This window comes from Sylvia atricapilla, chromosome 2 (assembly GCF_009819655.1).
Source record: "Sylvia atricapilla isolate bSylAtr1 chromosome 2, bSylAtr1.pri, whole genome shotgun sequence".
Taxonomy (NCBI): domain Eukaryota; kingdom Metazoa; phylum Chordata; class Aves; order Passeriformes; family Sylviidae; genus Sylvia; species Sylvia atricapilla.
In genome coordinates, this window is record NC_089141.1 from 3,104,243 (window position 1) to 3,125,461 (window position 21,219).

At 39.7% G+C, this 21,219-nt stretch overlaps 2 protein-coding genes across 9 annotated transcripts in view; one reads left to right on the plus strand and one right to left on the minus strand.

The window, feature by feature from the left end:
* MYH15 (myosin heavy chain 15) overlaps positions 1-21,219 on the plus strand; it is a 468,786-nt gene that overhangs the window by 168,327 nt on the left and 279,240 nt on the right. The window lies entirely within an intron of this gene.
* Positions 1-21,219, minus strand: part of BBX (BBX high mobility group box domain containing) — a 139,695-nt gene that overhangs the window by 36,130 nt on the left and 82,346 nt on the right. For 7 of the 8 annotated variants that reach the window (XM_066340676.1, XM_066340675.1, XM_066340677.1 and 4 more), the window contains 5 exons: positions 19,787-19,985; positions 14,225-14,292; positions 8,263-8,343; positions 6,051-6,131; positions 658-738 (listed from right to left, as the gene is read on the minus strand). In XM_066340676.1, coding sequence (XP_066196773.1) covers positions 658-738; positions 6,051-6,131; positions 8,263-8,343; positions 14,225-14,292; positions 19,787-19,985 — 510 coding nt within the window. The remainder of the gene's footprint in view (positions 1-657; positions 739-6,050; positions 6,132-8,262; positions 8,344-14,224; positions 14,293-19,786; positions 19,986-21,219) is intronic. The other variant, XM_066340670.1, reaches the window with a different exon arrangement.

Genomic DNA, 21,219 nt, shown 5'->3' on the forward strand with positions numbered 1-21,219 from the left:
CAGAGATTTTTGAGTGAATCATCCATATCAAAGAGGAAGTGTCTACCAGGCTATATTTAAGACTTTATATACGTGAGTCATATATATATATATATGTGACTTTATATATTTAAGACTTACAGAGAATTTCTAGGACTTTGAGGAAACCTGACTCTACATTTTTGATTACTGCTGACAGCTGCCAATTTCAGAATTTAATACACTGCACCAACTTCCAACTCTTCATACAGATTCCTGATCAAAGTCTACTTTTCTTTTCCTATTCTCAGTCATCAATTAGGCAATACACCTTCCAGTCATTATAACTAAAGTTTTATTTTTTTAATCCTGGTATCCAGCTCCTCATTAAGAAGCATACTGTTATGTCTTGTCTTTGCTCTTCTCTTGAGCATTGTTTTTATTACAGTTATAAAGCTAATTTTCCTAAAAAGAAGTGCAACTTTCTGCACTGTCTCTAAGAAAATACACACATTCACAACTGTTTAAAAGACTTGGTCTCTGGGACCATAACCACTGCCTGCTTCTCTTGATATGTAATTATTTACTAATCTATGTTTCTGAAAATATCAAATTTGATACTAGAGCAAACCTTAAACAATTCATACCATTTTTGTTACACACATCTTCCCCTTCTGACACTACTGGGTATAACTTTACCTCTGCCAACTGGAAGAGTGCTGACTTCCCACAGTGCTTTACTGGCTCAGGACTTGGCAACTGGGAAGTATTTGATGAGATCTAAGTTAAAAATGAACAGAGGAGAAAATATTTCAGTGGCATATAGGAAAGACAGAAACGAAGGGGTAAAAAGAATGAAAAACAAGAGATTAGTTTAATCAGTTACTTTTAGCTCTTTCTGGTAAAGGCCCTACTTCACACAGGCAATCCCACCCAAAAAACACATAACAGATATGCAGAAAACAGGAGAATACAAGCAAACACAACATTCCTTCCTTAGATTACACTCATGGATACTCTGTGTTTCTACTGTCCACAGCTAATATTTTGTCATGCTGTGTGTTTTACATCTGTTTTATGTGACCAAGTGAACAAATCATACCTCTTGCTTTAAAATATGCACTATCAGTTGTTAAGGTTAAATAAAATTCTCCCAGGTCTGGGCTGTATTTCCCATTATTTAGACATAGAAGAGGACCATCTCTCCTCACAGGCAGTTCCTGTCTCACTTTCTTTAGTTATGAAAAAGGAAATAAGACCTATGTCTGGAGATCAAATCTAGCCTTCCATAGAGCTGTTGGTGTGCCAGCACCTGTGATGCATAAATAACTACCATCACCACTTCAGGAAACTGCTTTTACATCCAAGTTTTTACAAACCCGCTTTCCTGTACAGCATTATTAATTCAGAAATGCAAGAATTGGTATTTCTGATAAGTAACCTTTTTTCAGCATAGCATTCCACAGTAATATTTGACCTGGAAGCCTTTGAAAACCTTGGGACAAAATCACCAGTGTTTCTGTGGTATCTCCCTCACTACAAGAATCACCCTTAGGACCATGATTAGGCAGGCAGTGACAGGACAAGGGCAATGGTTTTAAGCTGAAAGAGGGCAGGTTTATGGCAGTGTTATGTTTAACTCAGAGGGTGGAGAGGCACTGGAACAGATGGCCCACAGAGGTTGGTGTTCAGAGCCAGGGTGGATGGGGCTTTGAGGAAGGTGTCCTGGCGTGCTGCAGGGGGCTTGGAACGAGATGAGCCTTAAGGTCCCTTCCAAATCAAACCATCGTATGGTCCTGTGAATCTTCCAGATGCAAAAATTATCATGTTTGTTTCTCTCCTTGTAATTAATGCTTTCTTTTGATCTAGGTTATTTGAGGAATTTATCTTTCAATCACCCGTCAAAGAATTTATTACTACACTCCCCACCACATCCTCCTCCACCAAAATTCAGGACATCCATTTCACTTACAGCTATTTAAAATACAGTGAATAATACTCAAATGTGCACTAATACGAATTTTTTATCTTAAACTGAAATATTTTAACATCCTAGTTTTGCTTTGAGACAGTTCAGTAAACCTGCTCAGGACCCCACAAGTGATCTTGTACACCACACTTTGCAGGAAGAAGGTCTCAACTTTTTATCTATTATAAAAAATGCTCATCTCAATGATTTTTTTTTCAGCATGATATGAATGACAGAAAAAGGATAGAACAACACCCACACACACTGAATTATAACTTGAGAACATACAGGCATATCTTGCCTCCTGATGCAGAAAGTGAGGAAAGAGTAAAGAAATTCTGACAAGACAATAGGTGATCCTAACGAAATGTGAGGTCTTTATAGTACTAAAATAGAGGAAGCAGACACTTCATATCAGAAAAAAAAATTTAAGAGTTAAGAAAACATACAGCAAGCGACACAAGCATGTAACTCATTCTGATGAAGTTACTGGCCAAACCAAACATTAGAAGAAGAATGGCTGATCAATCAGCTCTCAGACAGATTACAGATCTCATTTTTGTCTTATGAACATCTTCCAGCCTTAATTAGAATAATCAGAACCTCCAGTACTACAACCACAACAGCCCTTTACTTATGTAGAGGTTTAACTGGAGGATGATAAGGATCAAGTTACTATCTTTTATTACAATATAGGTGTGATTTTAGTGACTATATTACATTCCAGCTTGCAAAAGAAGCATGGTATTACTTTTACCTCCTAGAATAGGTATTTGATTTCAACACAAACATTTAATAATTTCAGTATGTGGGCAAACAGCAAATACATTTGTCTTTACCTGGGAAGATTACAGCTTTACATATGGCAAAGCTGGAAGAGAAAACACTCACTAGTTTTTACACTCCCAATTTCAAGGCATTTTGACAAAAAGTTTTGTATTCAAACTTTCTGTTCTGCACAGAAATAAACAGAGAGCAAACCTTCTCAAAGTGAGAATGCAGCAGGGACAAAAATCATCCTCAGGCACGCTTTTTTTCTTAAATGATAGTAACATGCTGGACTAGGAAAAAAATTCCACCTTGTTGTGTGCTCCATGTGACTGTTTTTTTTTTTTTTTTTTAATTAAATCACCAAGAGAAAAAAATTTAGAAAAGCTGCTGAAGGCAAAGAGTTGTGGATTCGTTTTATTTTTAAGATAGTTGAACTAGCAGTTCTTTTGCTTCCATACTCCAGAAGCCTCTTCTTTAATAATGGGTAAGAGGTTAGGAAAGTAAATCCAAGAGGTACTCATCTTTCCTCTCAAGGAAGCAATCACCATCTGTTCACATTTGCCAAACACAGATGCAGTAAGACCAAGAAAGCAAGGGGTCCCATCTGTTCTGCTTCCCTCTCATGGCAAGGAAGGGGACAGCGACCAGCCCCTGCAAACAGCTACTGTCCACTGCTCAGAAATCACAGCCTTTATAAAGCCTCAAATAAGAAGTACAAAAGTAGGGCCAACTAGTTGCAAGGTCACAGCAGCATTTGAAAGCCAAAAGTGTAACTTGACAACAGCCCCAATTTCAAAAAGCTCTTACGAGGATGTCACATCGTCTTTGAAGACATCCAAGACTTGTCTGTACACCCACAAGACCAAACGAAGTCTTGCTCCCAGGATTTTCATCATCTGTTGTGGCAAGTCACTGGGCAGGCCTCATTAGCCATATCTTGAACAGCTTTAATTGATAATTACAGCACTTGGGCCAGACAAGCAGATGAAAGATTAACTGAGGCTGTAAAGACAAAAAGAATCCCGTGCTACTTTAGACATAACGAGCTGTTTCTGAGTGACAGGGCACTTGTACTCTTGGGGTAAAGGTGTCTGTTTTAAACGACAAACCTACTCAATGGGATCACTGTCTTCACAAAGAGGCACTCTTACTCACCCTGCTGCAAAGGCGGTAAAGAGAAAGGCAACATATGAGGAACACCCAGCCAGAACCAAAACTGAGCTGGGATGGCTGCCAGAAGTCTCCAGGCACATCAGACCAGAGCACACTTCACATTTCTTCACAGGTCTACTTGGCTACGGGTTAAACAACTACTTTCTCTGCCTCTCTTTATTCTTTTGTAGCACTGTGCCTGGCTGACAGCAGCCCACTGCAAATTGCCTGCCATAATTTAGCTCACTAAATGCAGTAATGCGTTCATATAGACAAGATGCAGTAAGAAGTGGCACAGTAAGGAACAGGACTTTTGCCAAATTTGACAAAGACAGCCTGTGAAAATGAAAGCCCTTATAGCTGAAAGAGCACAAGCAGCTTTAATAGCAGAAGAGAAAGCTTAAAGGGGTTCTGTAACATGCCCAATACTTTCCCCAGGAGCAACCTAAATCAAATCATCAGGTTACAAGCTTAGAAAAACGCCATTTCTCTACTGCTATATATAAAAATCATGTTCATCATTGTCATTAAGATTTCACAGGAAGAATAACAACAGCTAGCAGGGTGGATTTTTTTAAAATTTTGTTTGGTTTTTTCCCCTCCTTTCCAGATTCCTGTCTATTTCCAGCCACAGAACAAACCCAACCCCTCCAGATTGCATACACATTTAAATATTTTTACAAGAAAAAGAAATTAACCCTGACTTTAAAACTGTCCTCAGTAAATCCTAATTAACTTTCTAAGCACCTCTTCTACCTAACATTTGATGACTCATGTGTGCACTCCAGTGTGCCAAAGGAGCTCACTCAGCATAGTGGAATGCAACTCAATGCACTGTCACATCCGTATGACAATTTTCAGGTTTGTCATTTTGTTTGTTCAATTAGGAGAGGAAATGAATTCAGGTTCTGTGAAATTCTGAGAAATGGCTAAGCCAGGCTTTATGTGACAATTTGTACTAAATGCAATACATATTCTGTTCAACTTTGCAGATATCCAGAATGACTGAGAATTTTGCAACCAAGTTAGCAGACTCACTTGCAGTATTACTCCAGTATTTTGCAACAAAATAAATAAGAAATGTTCTCCAATTTGTATCTTTTAACTTGGTTTAAAAGTCTGCCTTGAACACATAGTTTCATCCTGTTCAATTCTACTAATTTTGTCGAAACAGCACTGCAGATTGACTTCTAACTTGCAAAAATGTGGTACGTATAAAAACACCTTCATGATCAAAGTATTAACTCTATTGTATCTTTTACAGGGGTGTTTGTAGCCAGATATTTTCTGGCACCTGAAGCAGTAAATTGATTTATCTTCCTCGGCCTGCTAAGAAAAACACCAAGGCCCATTCTAGCCAAGCTAAAAACACATAATAGACAATTAGCTCAACATTTCACAAGAGGAAGTGTGTGGTATGTAGCCAAACTTCTGTAAACACACAGAATAACAGAGTATCTTTTAATCCCTTTATGCTCCTCTGCAATAGCACCAGCTCCAATCCCAGCCTTTCCACATACACACAAAATGCACCTGTGGCTTAACTGATTATGCAAGCAGGATGAGACTCTCCCTAATGGGCAAGAAGAGTACATGTGTGGAAAGTCATATCACAGAGGCACATTCAACACATGGGAGAAGAAATTCCTTAAAAGCAGCATTTCACGGAGCTCCAAATCTTCAATATGTGGAGGAAGGCAGAAAGGTTACTTCCTTTCCTACTGATAGGTTTGATAAGTCACCACCTAACAATGCTGTTAAATATCTTTGTGGCTGTTGTGATAAGCTTCCTTTGACCTGCAAGGATTCTTCAAATGGTTCCTGCCTCTAGGGCAGTCACCATTCCGCCCTGCTGCAGCCTCTTCCCACAGGCACTGCACAGTGTCATTTCAGAATGTCTTTTAATTGCTGTTTTCCTAGATGTAAATTAAAAGGCCATTTGGATAATAAGTCTGCAGTGATCCTTTGGGTATAGGAGGCTAGGTAATGTTCACAAGCCCAGTATCTCTCAGCTGGTAGAACTCGCCAACATCTCATCCCATCACTGGTTATTCCATGTTTTTCTCAACACAATGCTGGCACGAAGATATACATCTCCTGATGGGAATCCCTGATAAAACAGGGTGCTCAGCCATTCAGTGACAACTCTTACCCTTCCTTGCTTCCTCCCATCCTCCCCCACCACATTCAGCCATCATACCTCAGCGAACTGAAACAATGCAGACTCCTCCGTTTGTTTTACTGCCCCCAGGATTCCAGGCTGTGACGTGTTGGAAGAGATCTGTCAGGAAAACAATTATGCTTGTGTTACCTAACCCTTCAGTTTCGGTATCACACGTCAACATGCTAAATTTATAATCTGTCATAAACAGACTCCTGGTACTCCAGAGTATGCAAATGAGTCCCAACATACCCTTAGGGGAAACAGTATCTGCTTTCCAGGAAACACATAAACAGGTGATCTGTGAAATGGTAATCTTGAATTATTTTTCAGAAGGAAAATCTTTTTTATGATCAAGAAAACAGGCTTTTTTTTTTTTGAAAGGCTTGTATTTGCCTGCTGATTTGCCTGCCAAAGAAGGGTTAGCAACAAATACTTAACACGATTGTATTTCACAGCTCAGTGGAAGACCTGAAACTGCAGAATGGTGGTGATGACAGAGCACAAATTGCTACTCGGCGGAGAAGGTAAGTGTGGACAGGAATACTATGTGTGCAGGTATTTTGAGATACCAGATCTACTCAACACACTAAGGTAACTGCATTTCATACTGTTTCACTTGTGTCCATTAGCTTTGCTGCAAATGACACCTCTGATTATTTTAGACTTCACTACAAGTAGCAGTTGTTTTGCCACTGACACACATACCTGCCATGCACTGGTTAGGTGCAGCCCCCTCTACAGGCTGTTTAACATCCTTGAAAAGTAAGACCAACTACTCTGCATTTTTTTCTGACCTTGCCAGAGGTCAGAAGCCTTTATCAAGGGCATATCTGGCAGCACACAATTCCTGCCTACTGTCACAGGGGTCTGGCACTTCCCTCCTTCAGCGCTGTAAAATGAACTGGAACGATTAGGTGAGCTGGTATTTGTTTTACTCTTTAAAAGATTCAGCAGTGAAATTCAATATAAGACATTGCTCTACTGACAGTATAAGCACATAGAAGCATCTCAGAAATATGGGAAGATGGATGTTGAATCATTACCACAGAAATGTCGTAAGTAATACTGGAATTAACCAACTCTAAGAAGCCTCTAAGTATTGCTTTTCTTTGCTGGCACACTAGGCATTTCCTCTTCCTAACAAGAAAAGCCAGCAGGCTGTTCAAGAGCCTAATTACAGGTTATGTACTTCACTCTGGCCATTACCTTTAATCAGAAATAAAGGATCTGTGCTTCAATTTAATTCTAATACATTTGAAACACTCAGATCTTAAGTTGGAACTCAGGGGCTTGTGAGCTGATGTTAAAATATTCAACTGAAAAAAGTCCCATTTCCTGTGTGCTAGGATTGCAGTGTATCTTCTCCAGAAGTGATAATGTTTTAGGGAAGAGTATGAAGGCGCAAAGGCAATGAAAATTAAAGACACACAAGTCAGATTAACAGCTGGTGTGAATACAGGTCTAAAAAGCCCCCACTACAACAAAATTTATTTCCATATATGCTTACTTAAAAACTACCCAGTGTCCTGCAAAATCAGTATCTATACAACTAAATATTCTTGTGTCACGTATTTTGACTATTCAAAAACTGGAACAATACCAAGAAACAAGGGATGCTTGCAGAGGGTCAGAGTTCCCTGCAATCTAATTTCTGTCATATTATTTACATCAATGAAACCCTTTAAGACATGGAGGAAACTGTTTTCTTTCTTCCAAGGAAAATAACATCAATACATACACCACAGTTGCACTTCCAGTAGTATCTGGAGTATGTTGACAAAAATACTGTACATTACACAATTAAAGCATGCTTGCATAAAGCTGTTTGGTGGTTCTACAAGAAAATTTCTGAAATTTAAGAACTACAATTATTTTTGATGGAGCCGATGACTAAAGCAGCCACAACAGATTAGAAACATAATCTAACAATCAAATACATGTTAAAAACCTTAGTTAATGAGGCTCTAGTTTAAAACTAAGTGCGGGAATGACATATCTCCAAATTACAGCTTAAACCTCAGCTCCATTATTGCCCTTGTGTTTCCAACATGGTCCTAAACACTCTCTCTTGCACTTCAAGTCTGACCAATCTGATAAATGATTCAACAGCGTAAACCCAAAAATGAGGGAACAAATAACAGCATCAGTTTTAGTCAAAGACATTTGATTTCTTTTCAGCTGGACATCAGATGCTTCTTGAAAGGACACACTTAGAAAAAAAAACCCCACCCTTTTTAAAGAAACTCACCTCTGCAAACTGAAACAAAGATGACTTGTGACAGGCTTCTGTAGAATTAGATGCATCAGACTGGCAAGTACTGGAGGAAACCTGAAACAAGGAGTGTGCAGAGTAAGACCTCAAACGGGCTTCTCTCAAGTTAAAAACAACAAATGAGCAAAACAAATCATTTAAGAGAAGAAGGACCAGCTAATGTTTCACAGTCCTGGAAAGATTAAATCAGATTTATAGATGAAAACATAGTTTAGTACCCATTTTAATGCATTTGAACTCTGTCTTAGAAAAAGACCACAAAAATACCAGTTTTTTTTTTTTTTTTTTTTTTCTTCTCCTTTTATGATCCTGAACTTGTCAGAATAGTTTTATGCAATAGAATACTCAACGATTATACTGTAGATTATGCTGGACTACACACATAACTATCTTGTATCAGTGACACTATTGACACTGCTAGATCTGTAATTTTTGCTATAATTCTGAGTAAGATTACTTAGAAGGTTAAAAAATTTGAAGACAGTTGATGACAGGAATACCTAGAAAAATAATTTCCAATCATAACAGCGTGAAAATAAGTAAAAAAGGGTAGCATAAGCTTAAAATTTCTCAAATTATGTATGTAAACATAAATTTAAGGGATGTTTTTGAGAAGCAGTGCAAGATAGTCATTATATCTGAAAACAAAATACAAAGAGATGACTGTTCAAAACAAAAAGCCTTACTTGAATTAACACAGATCTTACCCATGGTATTCTTATTAGTTAGAAATATGTTAATTGAACATTATTCTGTAAAGGAATTCTATCAAATATGATACACTCACTAAGTGTCACATTTGAGTGTAAAAGATTTACATGTGTAACTCCTAGGAGAATGAGACACTGTTAGTGGAAAATAAGGTGTACAACATGGCTTGCAAGAGATAGAAAAAAAGGGAGGCTACATAAGATTTTAGAAAAAGTAACATGATGGATTTTTTTTCCCCCCTAACAACTTTTTTCCCCTGGAAACTTCAGTTTATTTAAAAGATCCAAAAAATAAATGTGGGGCTTTTTTCTTATTCATTACCTAAACAAGTAAATCAGCAACTTTTATTTGTGAAAGCTCGTGAGATGTAGCTACTGAGTGCACCTGTACTCAGGTACACGTGCAGCTTGCCCTGCTGCTGTCTGTCTGAGATCCTGGAGCACTGCAATAGCAACAGCAGCATTTGCTTTCAGGAATCTGCTACCCACGCTCCCCTGGAAACACTAAATCCAAGTGTAGCAACCCACAGGCCAAGGGGAAATATATCAATGTGACAATTTGCTTACATTACAAACCAACTTGTTTCTTCCCTGCCACAAAACCAAGCAGCAACAGTGATCTATATTTCCACCATAATTATTAAACACTGAGCAGGATGTTTTATCGGTGTACTGTGGGAATACAATAACCCAAAGGGCCACAAAGAATGGGTTTTTAATTACTCTCTTCTGCCTTTTTACTAGGTTGTGCTACTGTTTTCACTGGTGTAATGTTTATTACTGACTTCCACCATGTTTCTGTTTAAGATGTCTGTGTCTCAACAGTAGTCTGGACTATACCAGGAAAGCATCTTGCTGCTTTTGAGTGACCCATCTCTGAAGCCCTGAGACTCTGCTGCAGGGGTGTAATGTCGTAATAAATGTGTAAATAATGTAAATGTGTAATAAATAATGTGCAATAAATATGTAAGGTTGCTGCTTGCACATCTGAGCACTCATTTGGTTATTTTAGGCCACTGCACCGGTGGGATTCTTGTGACCTTCCAAGAGGCGCCACCCCAGCTCAGCCTCTGTGACACAGCTGCTGCCAGACACTGAGGATGAGCCTTCCTGCTGTCTTGGAGGCCACATGCTGGGGGCAGGGCACAGCTTGTACACCTGCTGCTACAAGAACCACTTGCTGTGGGAGCTGTGAAAGGTGTGAAGCCCAGTTCTCCACAGTTTCGTGTGTAGAGGACAGATTGCTGGTGCTCAGTAACTCTGTGGAGATCTTGTGGTGGAAACCACCGTGTTTTTCCTATCGATTCCTGCTACTCTTAAAAAACTTAGTGCTGTTGCCTTTATTTGGCAGAGCATTAATTTGAGCTTGTTTCTTCTACTCTGCTCCTTCCCAAACATTCTTGACCCGTGGGAAACTTCTCATCTTCAGGACTTCTAACCTTTGCCAGGCTGAACCTGATCAAAACATTAAAATAATTACCAGAGGGAAGAGATGCACAGATACTGTCATTTTGTACATCTCATTTCCTCCCTAATAAAATGTCTACAACATCCCACTTCTCCTGTTTGTTCCTCCCAGCCTTCCTTCAAGCTGCACTGAGAGATTTTTCACTTCTGATTCACACTTTGCACAGACCCTGCATCACATGCAAGATGGCCTTTTGTTCTCAAGAAGAAGGAAACCAGAGGCATTCCTTTCCCTGCAGGTTACCCTAACTTGCTCTAAAACGATCACAGAAACAAGGGTGGAGGCAAACCCTGGGACAGCCACTCTGAGCGCTGCGAGGTGTTGGCGCTGGAAGACAGGCAGGCTCGGGAGGATGCTCCGGATTTCGGGATTTCTGGGCAGTAACCTACAGAGAGTCCACTAGGTGCTGCTGTAAGGCAAGGAAAGGGCCTGATGGGTGATAAGGAGATGAGCCGGGAGGCGAATGGGCGAGCAAGGAGCGCTGCTCACCCGGCTGCAGCCTCGCTGCCAAAGAACCTGCAGCGAGGACCAGGCTTTGCCTGGCAAAAAAAACCCCCAGCAGCTGGAGCAGACCCGGCCGGCATCTCTGCTCAGGTGTTCAATAAAATATGCTCATACACCACTGTCTTGAGTAACTGATGAAAGCATCCAAATGCAGGGGGAAACTCCCTGCGTATTCACGTCCTTTGCTGGCTGCTGTAAGGTCTGTAGCTTCTCTTGCCTATCTGCTTGGTTAACTGCAGCTGCTGCCTAGAGATCTATCACCTACCAACACTCAGTTCTGTTAGACCAGAGAGGTTTTTTCTGGCATCACAAACATTTGCAAAAATAGGAACATACTGGCAACAGAGATGGCAACTGAAGCCTCAAAACAATTTTTTAAGTATCACTGTTGTGCCTCTTCCCATCCCCCTGCTAGCAGGTCACTTGGTAACCTGACATCTTGCTTCTGGCAGCTTGAAGATTAAATACCTCACTTTAAAAACTCCTATCTATTCATTTAACATACACTTGGCAGAACAACACCAGGTGCTGAATACTTTTCATTGGACTAGCAGACCTCTAAGTACAATGTCCTTCATCCTCTCTCAAGTGCTGAGCAACACTGTGCCAATGCTGCTCTCCCCTCCTTTAACAACTGAGATTGTAAGAGTATGTAAGACCTGTGCTCACAAGGCAAGCCAAGGCTGCATAATCACACATAAGCACAGCAACCAATATGCACGTTGACAGATAATCCTATGTCTGGCACATCCCCAGTTTAAGAACCATATATGTGTCCATGTATCCTAAGTTAGACACACACTTTAATGATCTAGACTACAAGTTATAATTTATGTAAAAATTTAGACTACATATTATAGTTTATAGCATTCTTTAAAATATGACACTGTGTCTGTCCTTTTTTAAAAAATAGAAATGCCAAGGTTTTAGAAGTACAACGTGTATTTATATACTCACATGCATATAATAAAAACAATACATATATTCTCCATAAGAAAGCAACTTCTGAACCTCTTCCACTAATCACACTTCTGGAGTCACCTCTGTACACCATATTCTCTCCCATGTGGATATTAACTCTAATACAACACAACTGACTCCTCTCCACTGAAGAGCAAAGCAGCTTCCCAGCTCTACAATGAATTCTCGAGCTGCTTTCTGAGTCTGCCGTATCACCTCCTAGCATGCTCTGCTAACCTCCCAGATGCTGGTTTAAGTGCATGGAAACCCAACCATAGATTCTCCTAATGGCATGCAAAGATGACCACCTTACATCTCCTCTGTCTGCATGCCTGAGGGTGGGAAGGCAGAAGAGCTGGTCAGTTAGAGTCTAAATAGGTATAGGATCATTACTGCATTTAAGAAACACATGCCTAAGAAATATTTGCTCTGTATCTATTCACCACTGAAACATACAGAACTAAGGGAAAAATGGAAGACACACCAGGGCTGCCACACAAAAAAAACTGAGAAAGCCTCTCAGCACCTGGACACACAGCTGGAGACTGACTACTGCTAACACGCAGTAAGGAGGGAGTGAACTCAGTTCCTTCGGGTCCCTCTGAGAATACCAATCATCCCAATTGATCTGGAGGAGGTATTTTACAAAGGGGATCCTCAAAACACATCAGAGATGTGCAGTTTCCTGGGAAAGTGTTCTGTCCCTTAACCACCTGTCAGATAGGCTAAGACAATTAAAATATGGTAACTCATTAGTAAGTTAACTATGTTACTTATGTTAACTATGTAAAGGTTAAACTATGGCTCATCGCGATCCTAACAATCCTCCAATTAGTTCTGTCTGGGCTGTATTTATGACAATTATTTTGCTCTACATTTTAGGGGAAAGCAGATTACACAGCTTGCTTCTTTGATGTAGAGGGCCAGGTTTCAAAAGAAGCCTACAGGCCCAGAAGAGTAGAGTGTAGTTTATACATAAAGTGAATACTTCATCACAAGTCGTATTGCACGATTCTATCAGGAAAAACGAGATTTATCAAGGCACATGGGAAGAGTGTCTTTTGCTCAAAATAAAGAAGTTCTGATTAAAAGAACTTCCATGCACTAAAACAGTCACACAACATGCTTTTTGATTTAACTCTAAATCTACATGTAGATTTTACTCTTACACTGTCATCTGAAATCATATTACTGAGGCTCTTGTAAAATCAAGACACCTCAGCTCTCAAGGTTACAGCAAAGACCTTTTTTAAAGGAATGCAGTATCTGTGACTACAACATACTTTCCCTCACATTTAACTGTAACAGCATAGTAAAAGCAGCTTCTGTGCTCCAAGCTGAGATTACAAGTTTGAGAAGTAGAGGACAGTATAATTTTAGCACAAAATAATGTATTTCTTTTCACTTCTCTGTCAACTTGGCTGGAGTGTTTCTTATTTTTCACGCTGCAGCACAGCACAAAGCTTCCATGGCTAAAACTGGTCTGCAAAGCATTGAGGAGTCCTGGCAGTACAGAAGCAATACATCTCAAAAACACTACACATATAGATTAAGTTAATTATTACTTTTCGTCCCAATAAAAACAACAAGAGAGACAGCTCTTTCCTAGAGCTACAGATTTATGGCAGTGACTACTTATTACACCCAACAAAGATGACACCTTTTGAATAATTTTCAAAGTTGGCCTGAAAACCAGATAATATTAATAATCAGAAAGACCAGAGACCTCTGCGCTACTGGAGATATGCACAAACACTTACTAGACTCCTTTGTAAAAACATTGAACACGTTTGTGATGGCAATTGAACTACAAACTTCTTTTTAGACATAAGGACTTAGTGAATAGGAGCAGACTGCAATACTTCAGTTACCTGTTAGCACTTGCCTGTTTCAGAACGCACATACAATGATAATGACTTCGTAGAAAATTATTTATTCATTTATCTCTTAGTGCCAAGGTCACAGTTGTGTGAGGCATTGCAGAAGCATATCAAATCATTGCCCAGAAAAGCTTGCAAACCACCTGTTTGTTAACACAGCCACTGTATTTCAACCTTTTTGCCTCTGATAATGTCACTTCATGGGGCAAGCTTGACTGGTGTTCTTAAGTACCAGCAGAGTTAATACTGAACTGTGCTCAACCTCTACATTCACAGCTGGGATACAAGACTCACTTCATTCCCAGCAGAGGCTACCTGAGATGTGTCTTAACTTTCATTCCCTACTGGTCAAACACTCCTCTGACAAGCTCTTTAAACTGAGAGCTCGTGGTAAGGGAGAGAAGAGAGTTCCTTACCTCTTGTGCAGTAAGTGCATGTTCCCCTGCTAGAAGCAGCATACTCAGGCCTCCCATTTGTGTAGGATCTGTTAAAAGAGTAAAACAGAGTCTTGGGTTGATTCATTTGCTTGTTTAAAAAACCTACCACTTGCACCACTAAAGCCCCAGAAGACTACTTGTCACAGATACTCTCAGCAAGCTGCCATAAAAGGCAGTTCAAGAGAATCACAAATAACCATTTCTATACCCTCTGGGAAGGCTTTCAAAGCTGTTTGAAGGATTTAATTGGATTTGTGTGCTTAACACCCCATTGCATGGATTTACAATTCTACTGCCAAAGGTTTTACGTACTGCAGAGATGAATATCTTTAAAACAGCAACTGTAATGATCTCATACATAAATATACACAAAGATGTTCTAATAATGCACAGGTTTATAAGCTGGTGGATGCTCCTAACAAGGCAGTGGTTCCTTCCCTGGCGACTGAACAAATAAAAGGATGGAACAAGACAACATGATCAAGCTCTGAAGCAAAATTTCTATTTTCATTTCTCTTTAATTTAGAGCTGTATTTAGTGGTGACAAGTGCCAGCCTGACAGCTCTGAAACATGAAGCCAGAAAAGCACAAGCAGTGGTCAGGCAAGCTGCCTGCCTACTTGCTGCCCTGCCAATACAATATATAATTGAGGAATGTAAAATGGAGACATAAATGTTCTTTCTCCAAAGTATTTGATACTGACAGCTTTTCCCCTCCAGCCTTCCTGCACCTCAGGAGCTCAGAGAATGACAAGAAGTGAAAGCAATAAACTCTGACACTGCATTACTCATGGAGTAGCTTTTCCACTCAGAGCAGTGGTTGCTCTTCATCACTATGAAGACGAATTGTCTGATTTTGGGAGAATGCCTTGGGAGCAACGCAGGTGCCTGATTTAACAGTGTCATGTAGAGACAGGGAGACAGACAGTGGCCAAATGTCTCATACAACAGCCACAATGTGAGTGGAATATTTTGATCTTTTCAGCTGATGTGGGCAAAACCTGTACCTGTAAACCTCCAAACAGTTTAGTGCTACACATGATCACCATTCAATTAATGGAAATACTCATTGATGCTGTTCAATTCAATACCACAGATGCTGCCCCCCAAAGTTTTCCTGCACACAGCATCTCTCACTGACGTTCCCAAGGTAAGTTTTTTCAATAGTCTTTTAGAATGGCATTAAATATAAACAGAGGAAAACAATGTAAATAAGCCAGCTCATTTACTACCTCATGGATAGAAGGGTGGCTTATTATTAAATAACATTAAACAGGCTTTCTGAATAGCACCTAGCTTCAAACCCAATATTCAACTGGAATTAACTTTTTCCTTCACCATAATAAACACATAGAACACATGTGGGGGGTGTTTTGGTTTTTTTGAGAAAGTTTGCCTTCTTAGCTAAAAAAGGGGAAAAGAAAATCACACTTCTTTGAAGAGACAAGGCACTACCAAAAGTGTAGCATCTAGTAACAAGAAGAGATACAGAAAATATGAAGGGCCAGTAAGGACCTAAGCACAATTCATAAGTGAAGTGATCCTGTCAGCAACAGCACTTTTTGCCATCCAAGCAGCTGATCAGAAACCACTCAGTCCTTCAAACCAGAGGACATCAGAGCAATTAGGAAGTGAAAAATGAACATGTATCTTGAAAGAGAACGCCTGAGCAGGCAGTTAATTTGGAGGAAGCAGAGATTGGAAGAGATCTCCAGGCTCACCATAAACTTACTGAGTCCCGTATTAAACAGTAAGGCCTTGGCTGCTTGCTTTTAGTTTATTTACTCCCTTTGGAAAGCATTTGCAGGATTCAAATCTTCTAAGCACTAAGGTCTTTCTTCCAGGTTTTAGTTTAAATATACTCAGGGCCGGGTAGTACATGTTTTTTCTGGTACTCGCATCTCTAAGATTAGTAACTGTTTCCCTAAATAGTATCTCCCTTTTCTGCATTTACAGGACTTGTCCTACTCTTCTTTCCATTTGTTTTCCTGGTCTAAAAAATTCAACATCTCCTGATGTCATCAAGCACATCCATCTCCCATCATTTCAGCAATTCCTAGAGCTCTCCTCTGCACTTACTCCACGTGTGGTTCATCCTCCTTGCATACGGATGACCAGCAGCACAACCACATCAGAGGAAGGGTCTCCTGAAAACACTCTGCCTGACAAACTGCAGTATAGCACTTTCTTATGCCTGCATTACTTTGATGACTCCCAGCTGCTCTTTAGTGCTTCATTTTCGTTACCTGTTGGTCCTTTTCCCCCTCCCCAGTTTTGGCCATCTCAAGAACACCTAGTCTATGACTGTAAAATTCTTGCCTTGCTTCTGAATATTTTCATGGTAGTTCTAGTTTTCTGCCTTTCAATTAAGTAGCTTATCATAAGAGAACAAAGATAGAAGTACGTTTTAATATTTTTCTCCCCAAGTAAGCAAATACTTAAACTGTTTATTTAAACATAAAAAATAAAGAGGAAGGAAAAAATGAAAGATGAATTGGAAATAGAAGTTTAATGTGATGGGATGCTTAAACAACTTAATACTTAGGCTGCATCTGTAGCAGAGGATCGGTGCTTAGATATCTGCTCACGATAAAAACGATAAAAAAAGAAATCCTTCCACTAAGGTTTCCAATTACAAAATAACTTCACCTAAGGGAAGACAAAATGTACATATCCAAACACTGCCATATGCTTACAGTGCCTTCTCAGCACAATAATGTTTCTCTTCTGGCACTAGTAGCTTACTGGTATGAAGAAGAATTTTAAGGGGTATTTTACAGAATTTATTTTTATATCAACAGTACTGGGGAAATAGCACACACATCTGACTTGCAGAATGGCAGGCAATTCGTGACTTTCTCAACAGCTTTTCATATTGAAGAAACTTAAAACCATCTCTCTGTTTGGGAATGACATACTTTGTTAGTACTGGGTTGGTTACAGACTCAGCAGGCTGGCTTGTTCACCATAGCCATTTCTCAGTCAGAGGAAACAACAAACTGAGGAAGTACTAAGCAGGAAGGCCAGCAGGAACCAGCTTCAACCAACTCTTAGCTGGGTGCACAATTGAGATTCTTTCTAAAAACAGAAACTGTGTTTCTATAGGGATATAGCCTACACCAGAAGTGTCTTTCTTCCAGCCTTTGCCTCATTAAAAAGGCATGAATGGTTTTTGTCTGAATCAAAAATATGCAAGTACTGGGAATCTCATGTGTTTGTATGGCAAAGCTTTTGCAAACAGCAGTGTTCTTACCCTACACCCTACACAGGTGAGCCATATCATGAGAAAAACATGCTCAGTTACAGCTCCCAGGATGGATGATCAAGGACACCACTAGTGGGCCTGCAGGTCAGAAGCCCAATGCTGCTGCCACACCTCAGCTTCTTGACATAATAGTAGGTCAGCATGACAGACTTAAATGTGTCATGGTTATTCTTGTAAAGCCAAAAAAAGGACAGAAACAGCCTGTGTGGGACTTAGAAAAACAAAGATCTTACTCTCTACATATTAGATTTTCCAAATTGAAATGAAATACACAAAAATCAATCAATACATGATTAGAAGTGACCAATAAATGAAACAGATTTCCTGGCATGATTCTGGAATTGTATAAACCCTGTCCTAAGGAAGTTACCTGCCTTGAAGATACGAGTGAATCAGTGGCATTTCAAAGGCTTTTGAGGTGGTTTAGCTACATTTCAGTTCATCTGCTAGTTCATCATACAGCCTGGCTTTTAAAGAGATTGTACTGGGTAGAAGAGTGAGAGCTGAATTGAACTATCATGTGAAGTCAAGCGAGAAGAGAAGAGCACAATAAACATATTTAACATGAACCAGTATATAGTTGACAAAGCAGTAATCCATCTGGCATGGCACACTTGTCATGATGTGGATGCTGCTAACATCTCTGTAAGAAGCTGTCTTTATTCTGTGAGCTATTCTCATAACCAAGATATTACCAGCCTTCGCTGGCATGAGGATTGGACCAAGATCCTTATGAAATACTATGCTCATTGTCTCAGCCTGCAGGGAAAAAACCAAAAAACCATCACAGGCAACACTTTATAAAGGACTTTCTTCAGAAATTAATGGCTCTATATATAAAACAATGGATTAATTTCTAATTAATTCCTAATTTCTCTGTCCCCTGCTCTAACAGGTGTTGACTTGAGACCTCTGTACTCAAAATCTTGACATCAGGATAGCCCAGTAGGAGCAGTGAGGGATGGATGAGAGGCGGATCAAAGCTTGTTACCTGTTCTTTATGTTAAGTCAATAAATACTTAAGGAGCATAGAAATGACTCCTCTAAAAGCAAAAGCAGAATGGTCTGAAGGGGCTTGTGATTTTTGGAACTGCTCTCCCATAGACCAGAACAACGCAGAATGAAACACTTTTATTTTGATCACATTTCACAGTGCCTTAAGAGCCAGAAGAAATTTCATTACAGGAATTTTCATACTGGTATACTAAAGTATGCATGTGTCTTTATCCCTTTTCTTTCTTTTACACTTGTTCCATAAATCCATTTTCTACTCTCCAGCTCACAATCTCTCCAAGCAGAGAAGTCCTGTCTGCTACACACCTGTCATAAACCAGGTAGGATATGATAAAGTTTCTAATTTTGCAAATACTGATGCATCTGAAACTTTAAACGAGCAAGAAAAACAAACAAAACCACCAAAACCAACCAAACCAAACCAACCAAAAAAAACCCCCAAAAACCCCAAAAAAACCCAAACATTCAAACAAAACAAAACATAAAAAGGGAAAAAAGAATTGCAGAGATTTTTTTTTTTTAAACCTTGACTGCTAAGTTCTTAAGCTGCCAGTATTTAACATTAATGTTCCTGTATTTCAAGGTCATGATTACAACAGTTCTGCTATTTATGGATATCAGTGAGAGATTATCTGCTTTTCACTAGTTCAGGCACTCCACCTACACTTCTTCATATATTTCTTTTTTTTTTTCCCTTCAAATGTTTAGAAGTTTAGAATTTGGTCTTCTGAGATATAATGGACAAAAGAGCACATTTAAGTGAAATTAAATTATGCTTCTCTTGATTTTAATACAAAAGTGTTAGCCCCATTGGTACACAAGAATATTAACATATCCAACTTGAGACACTCATAAATTACTTTTTCAAACGGTAAATTACTAAAAAGAGCAGAGCATTCTATGGCAGAGAAACAGAACACACACAATCAGCACTTTTTTTTTCCTTTTCTACCAGAGAATGGAAGTCTCTAACAGCAGATAAGCTGGAATCAAAAACCCATCAAATCTGCGCCCTACAGGGGGTATGAGTTAGGATGCCTCAAATCTGGACTTGCCTCTTGAAAATAAATAATGCAGTACAGAAAATTTTAGAAAACTGTTACACAGAGGTTTGACTACAGTTTTGGTAACTTCATCTGAGACACTACAGTACTATGTGTAGTAAAGAAAACAGGTATCCCAATTTAGTTTCAAAACTACATCCCCAGACAAAGTGAGGATACTACTGAGGTACTAGCTGAGAACCACGGATGGAAATCTCACCTGCCATCCCAAAGTTAAGTTGTGGCATTTCTTCACTTTTGGTTACTTTCCTTGGGCTCGGTAAGTCTTTTGCAGAGTCTGATGCAATGGCCCATAGCTTTTTCCTGTTTGTAACACTGGATGCCTGGGTTTTCACAGGTTTGTTGGTTGTGGGGCACCACTTGTACCCTGGGTTTGCTTTCATAAATGCATCCTTGTACTAGAAAAGAAAACAGAAATTATCAGTCATGACATTATACTCTACACAGGGCAACAGAGCACACTGCATGTAAGAGGATTTAATTCAGTAACTAATCCTTAAATATCTTGATTTTTTAACAGTTTAATCACATGCTTAGAGTCCAACCGCCAACACTATTTGCTAAAAGAAATATTAAGAAAAGGAGAGTTATATCTAAAAAAATGCGTTTTCTCTTTCTTCTCCTGAGGGATTATTATCCAGAGCAGGCTGAAGTTCTGATCCTGCAAACTGTTCCCCAGTGCTTGTATGCACATGCTCTGATGCTTGAATTCTTTGCAGGTTTACTTTCTAGTTTGAATTAAATAAAAACACACATTTAGCAATAACGCAGCATGATGCCTTATACTCATTCTTGTCTAAGAGTTCTGTTTTTAGAATATTTGAGTAAATGCTTTCCCATACCAGGCACTTAAACTGCAACCAGTGTCATGTCATATTCAGTATCTTGTGATGCACCATCCCAGTGCTCCTTCCAAAATGTACCATCCTGTGTGGCTGCATAAAACAAACTGTGACCATTTAAAACATTCTTTGTCCTTGAGCACCCAGCACACATCTCAGTTGTTTGCTGTGCTTTTGGTATGAGGCAGCAAAACAAAGGAAGCCAAACTACACATGGGGGGTGGGGGAAAGGGTCTGGATGCCAGTTTGGGGGATGGGGGAAAGAACCAGGATCTATTTTATCCACAAAACACCGCTTTCCAAGAATTTTACTGCTCACATCAAACCAAGATTTTTGAATGTTAACAGTAACAGAAAGACTGCATTTCAGTATTTCACATGTGTGTTGCTATGCAAGGTTGAGAACTGGCAAATCAGAGCAACATGCCACACATTCCAGCTGCAGATGTTTGCCTAACAACTGATAGGGGTGTACAGCACTTGCCCTGTGGAAGCCTACCCAGTAAGTACCAGTGCTCACTGTGGGGGGAAGGAACCCAACACCCTTCACGACTGTGAAGGAGCTCTCAGTGGCAGCAAACGACCAAAAGAGTGGCTCTGTGCTTGGAAGTACATGGCAGGGAAGATGCAGGAAGTTTGTTCTGTGATCACACGTTCCCACCCACACAGCTGTCATCAGTCACAGCACAGGGAAGCACCTATGTCTCATGCACATGCATGCACAGAAACGCAGAAAGGAAGAAAAATCCCTTGGGCATCAAAACCAGAAATAGCACTGCAAGCCTCATCC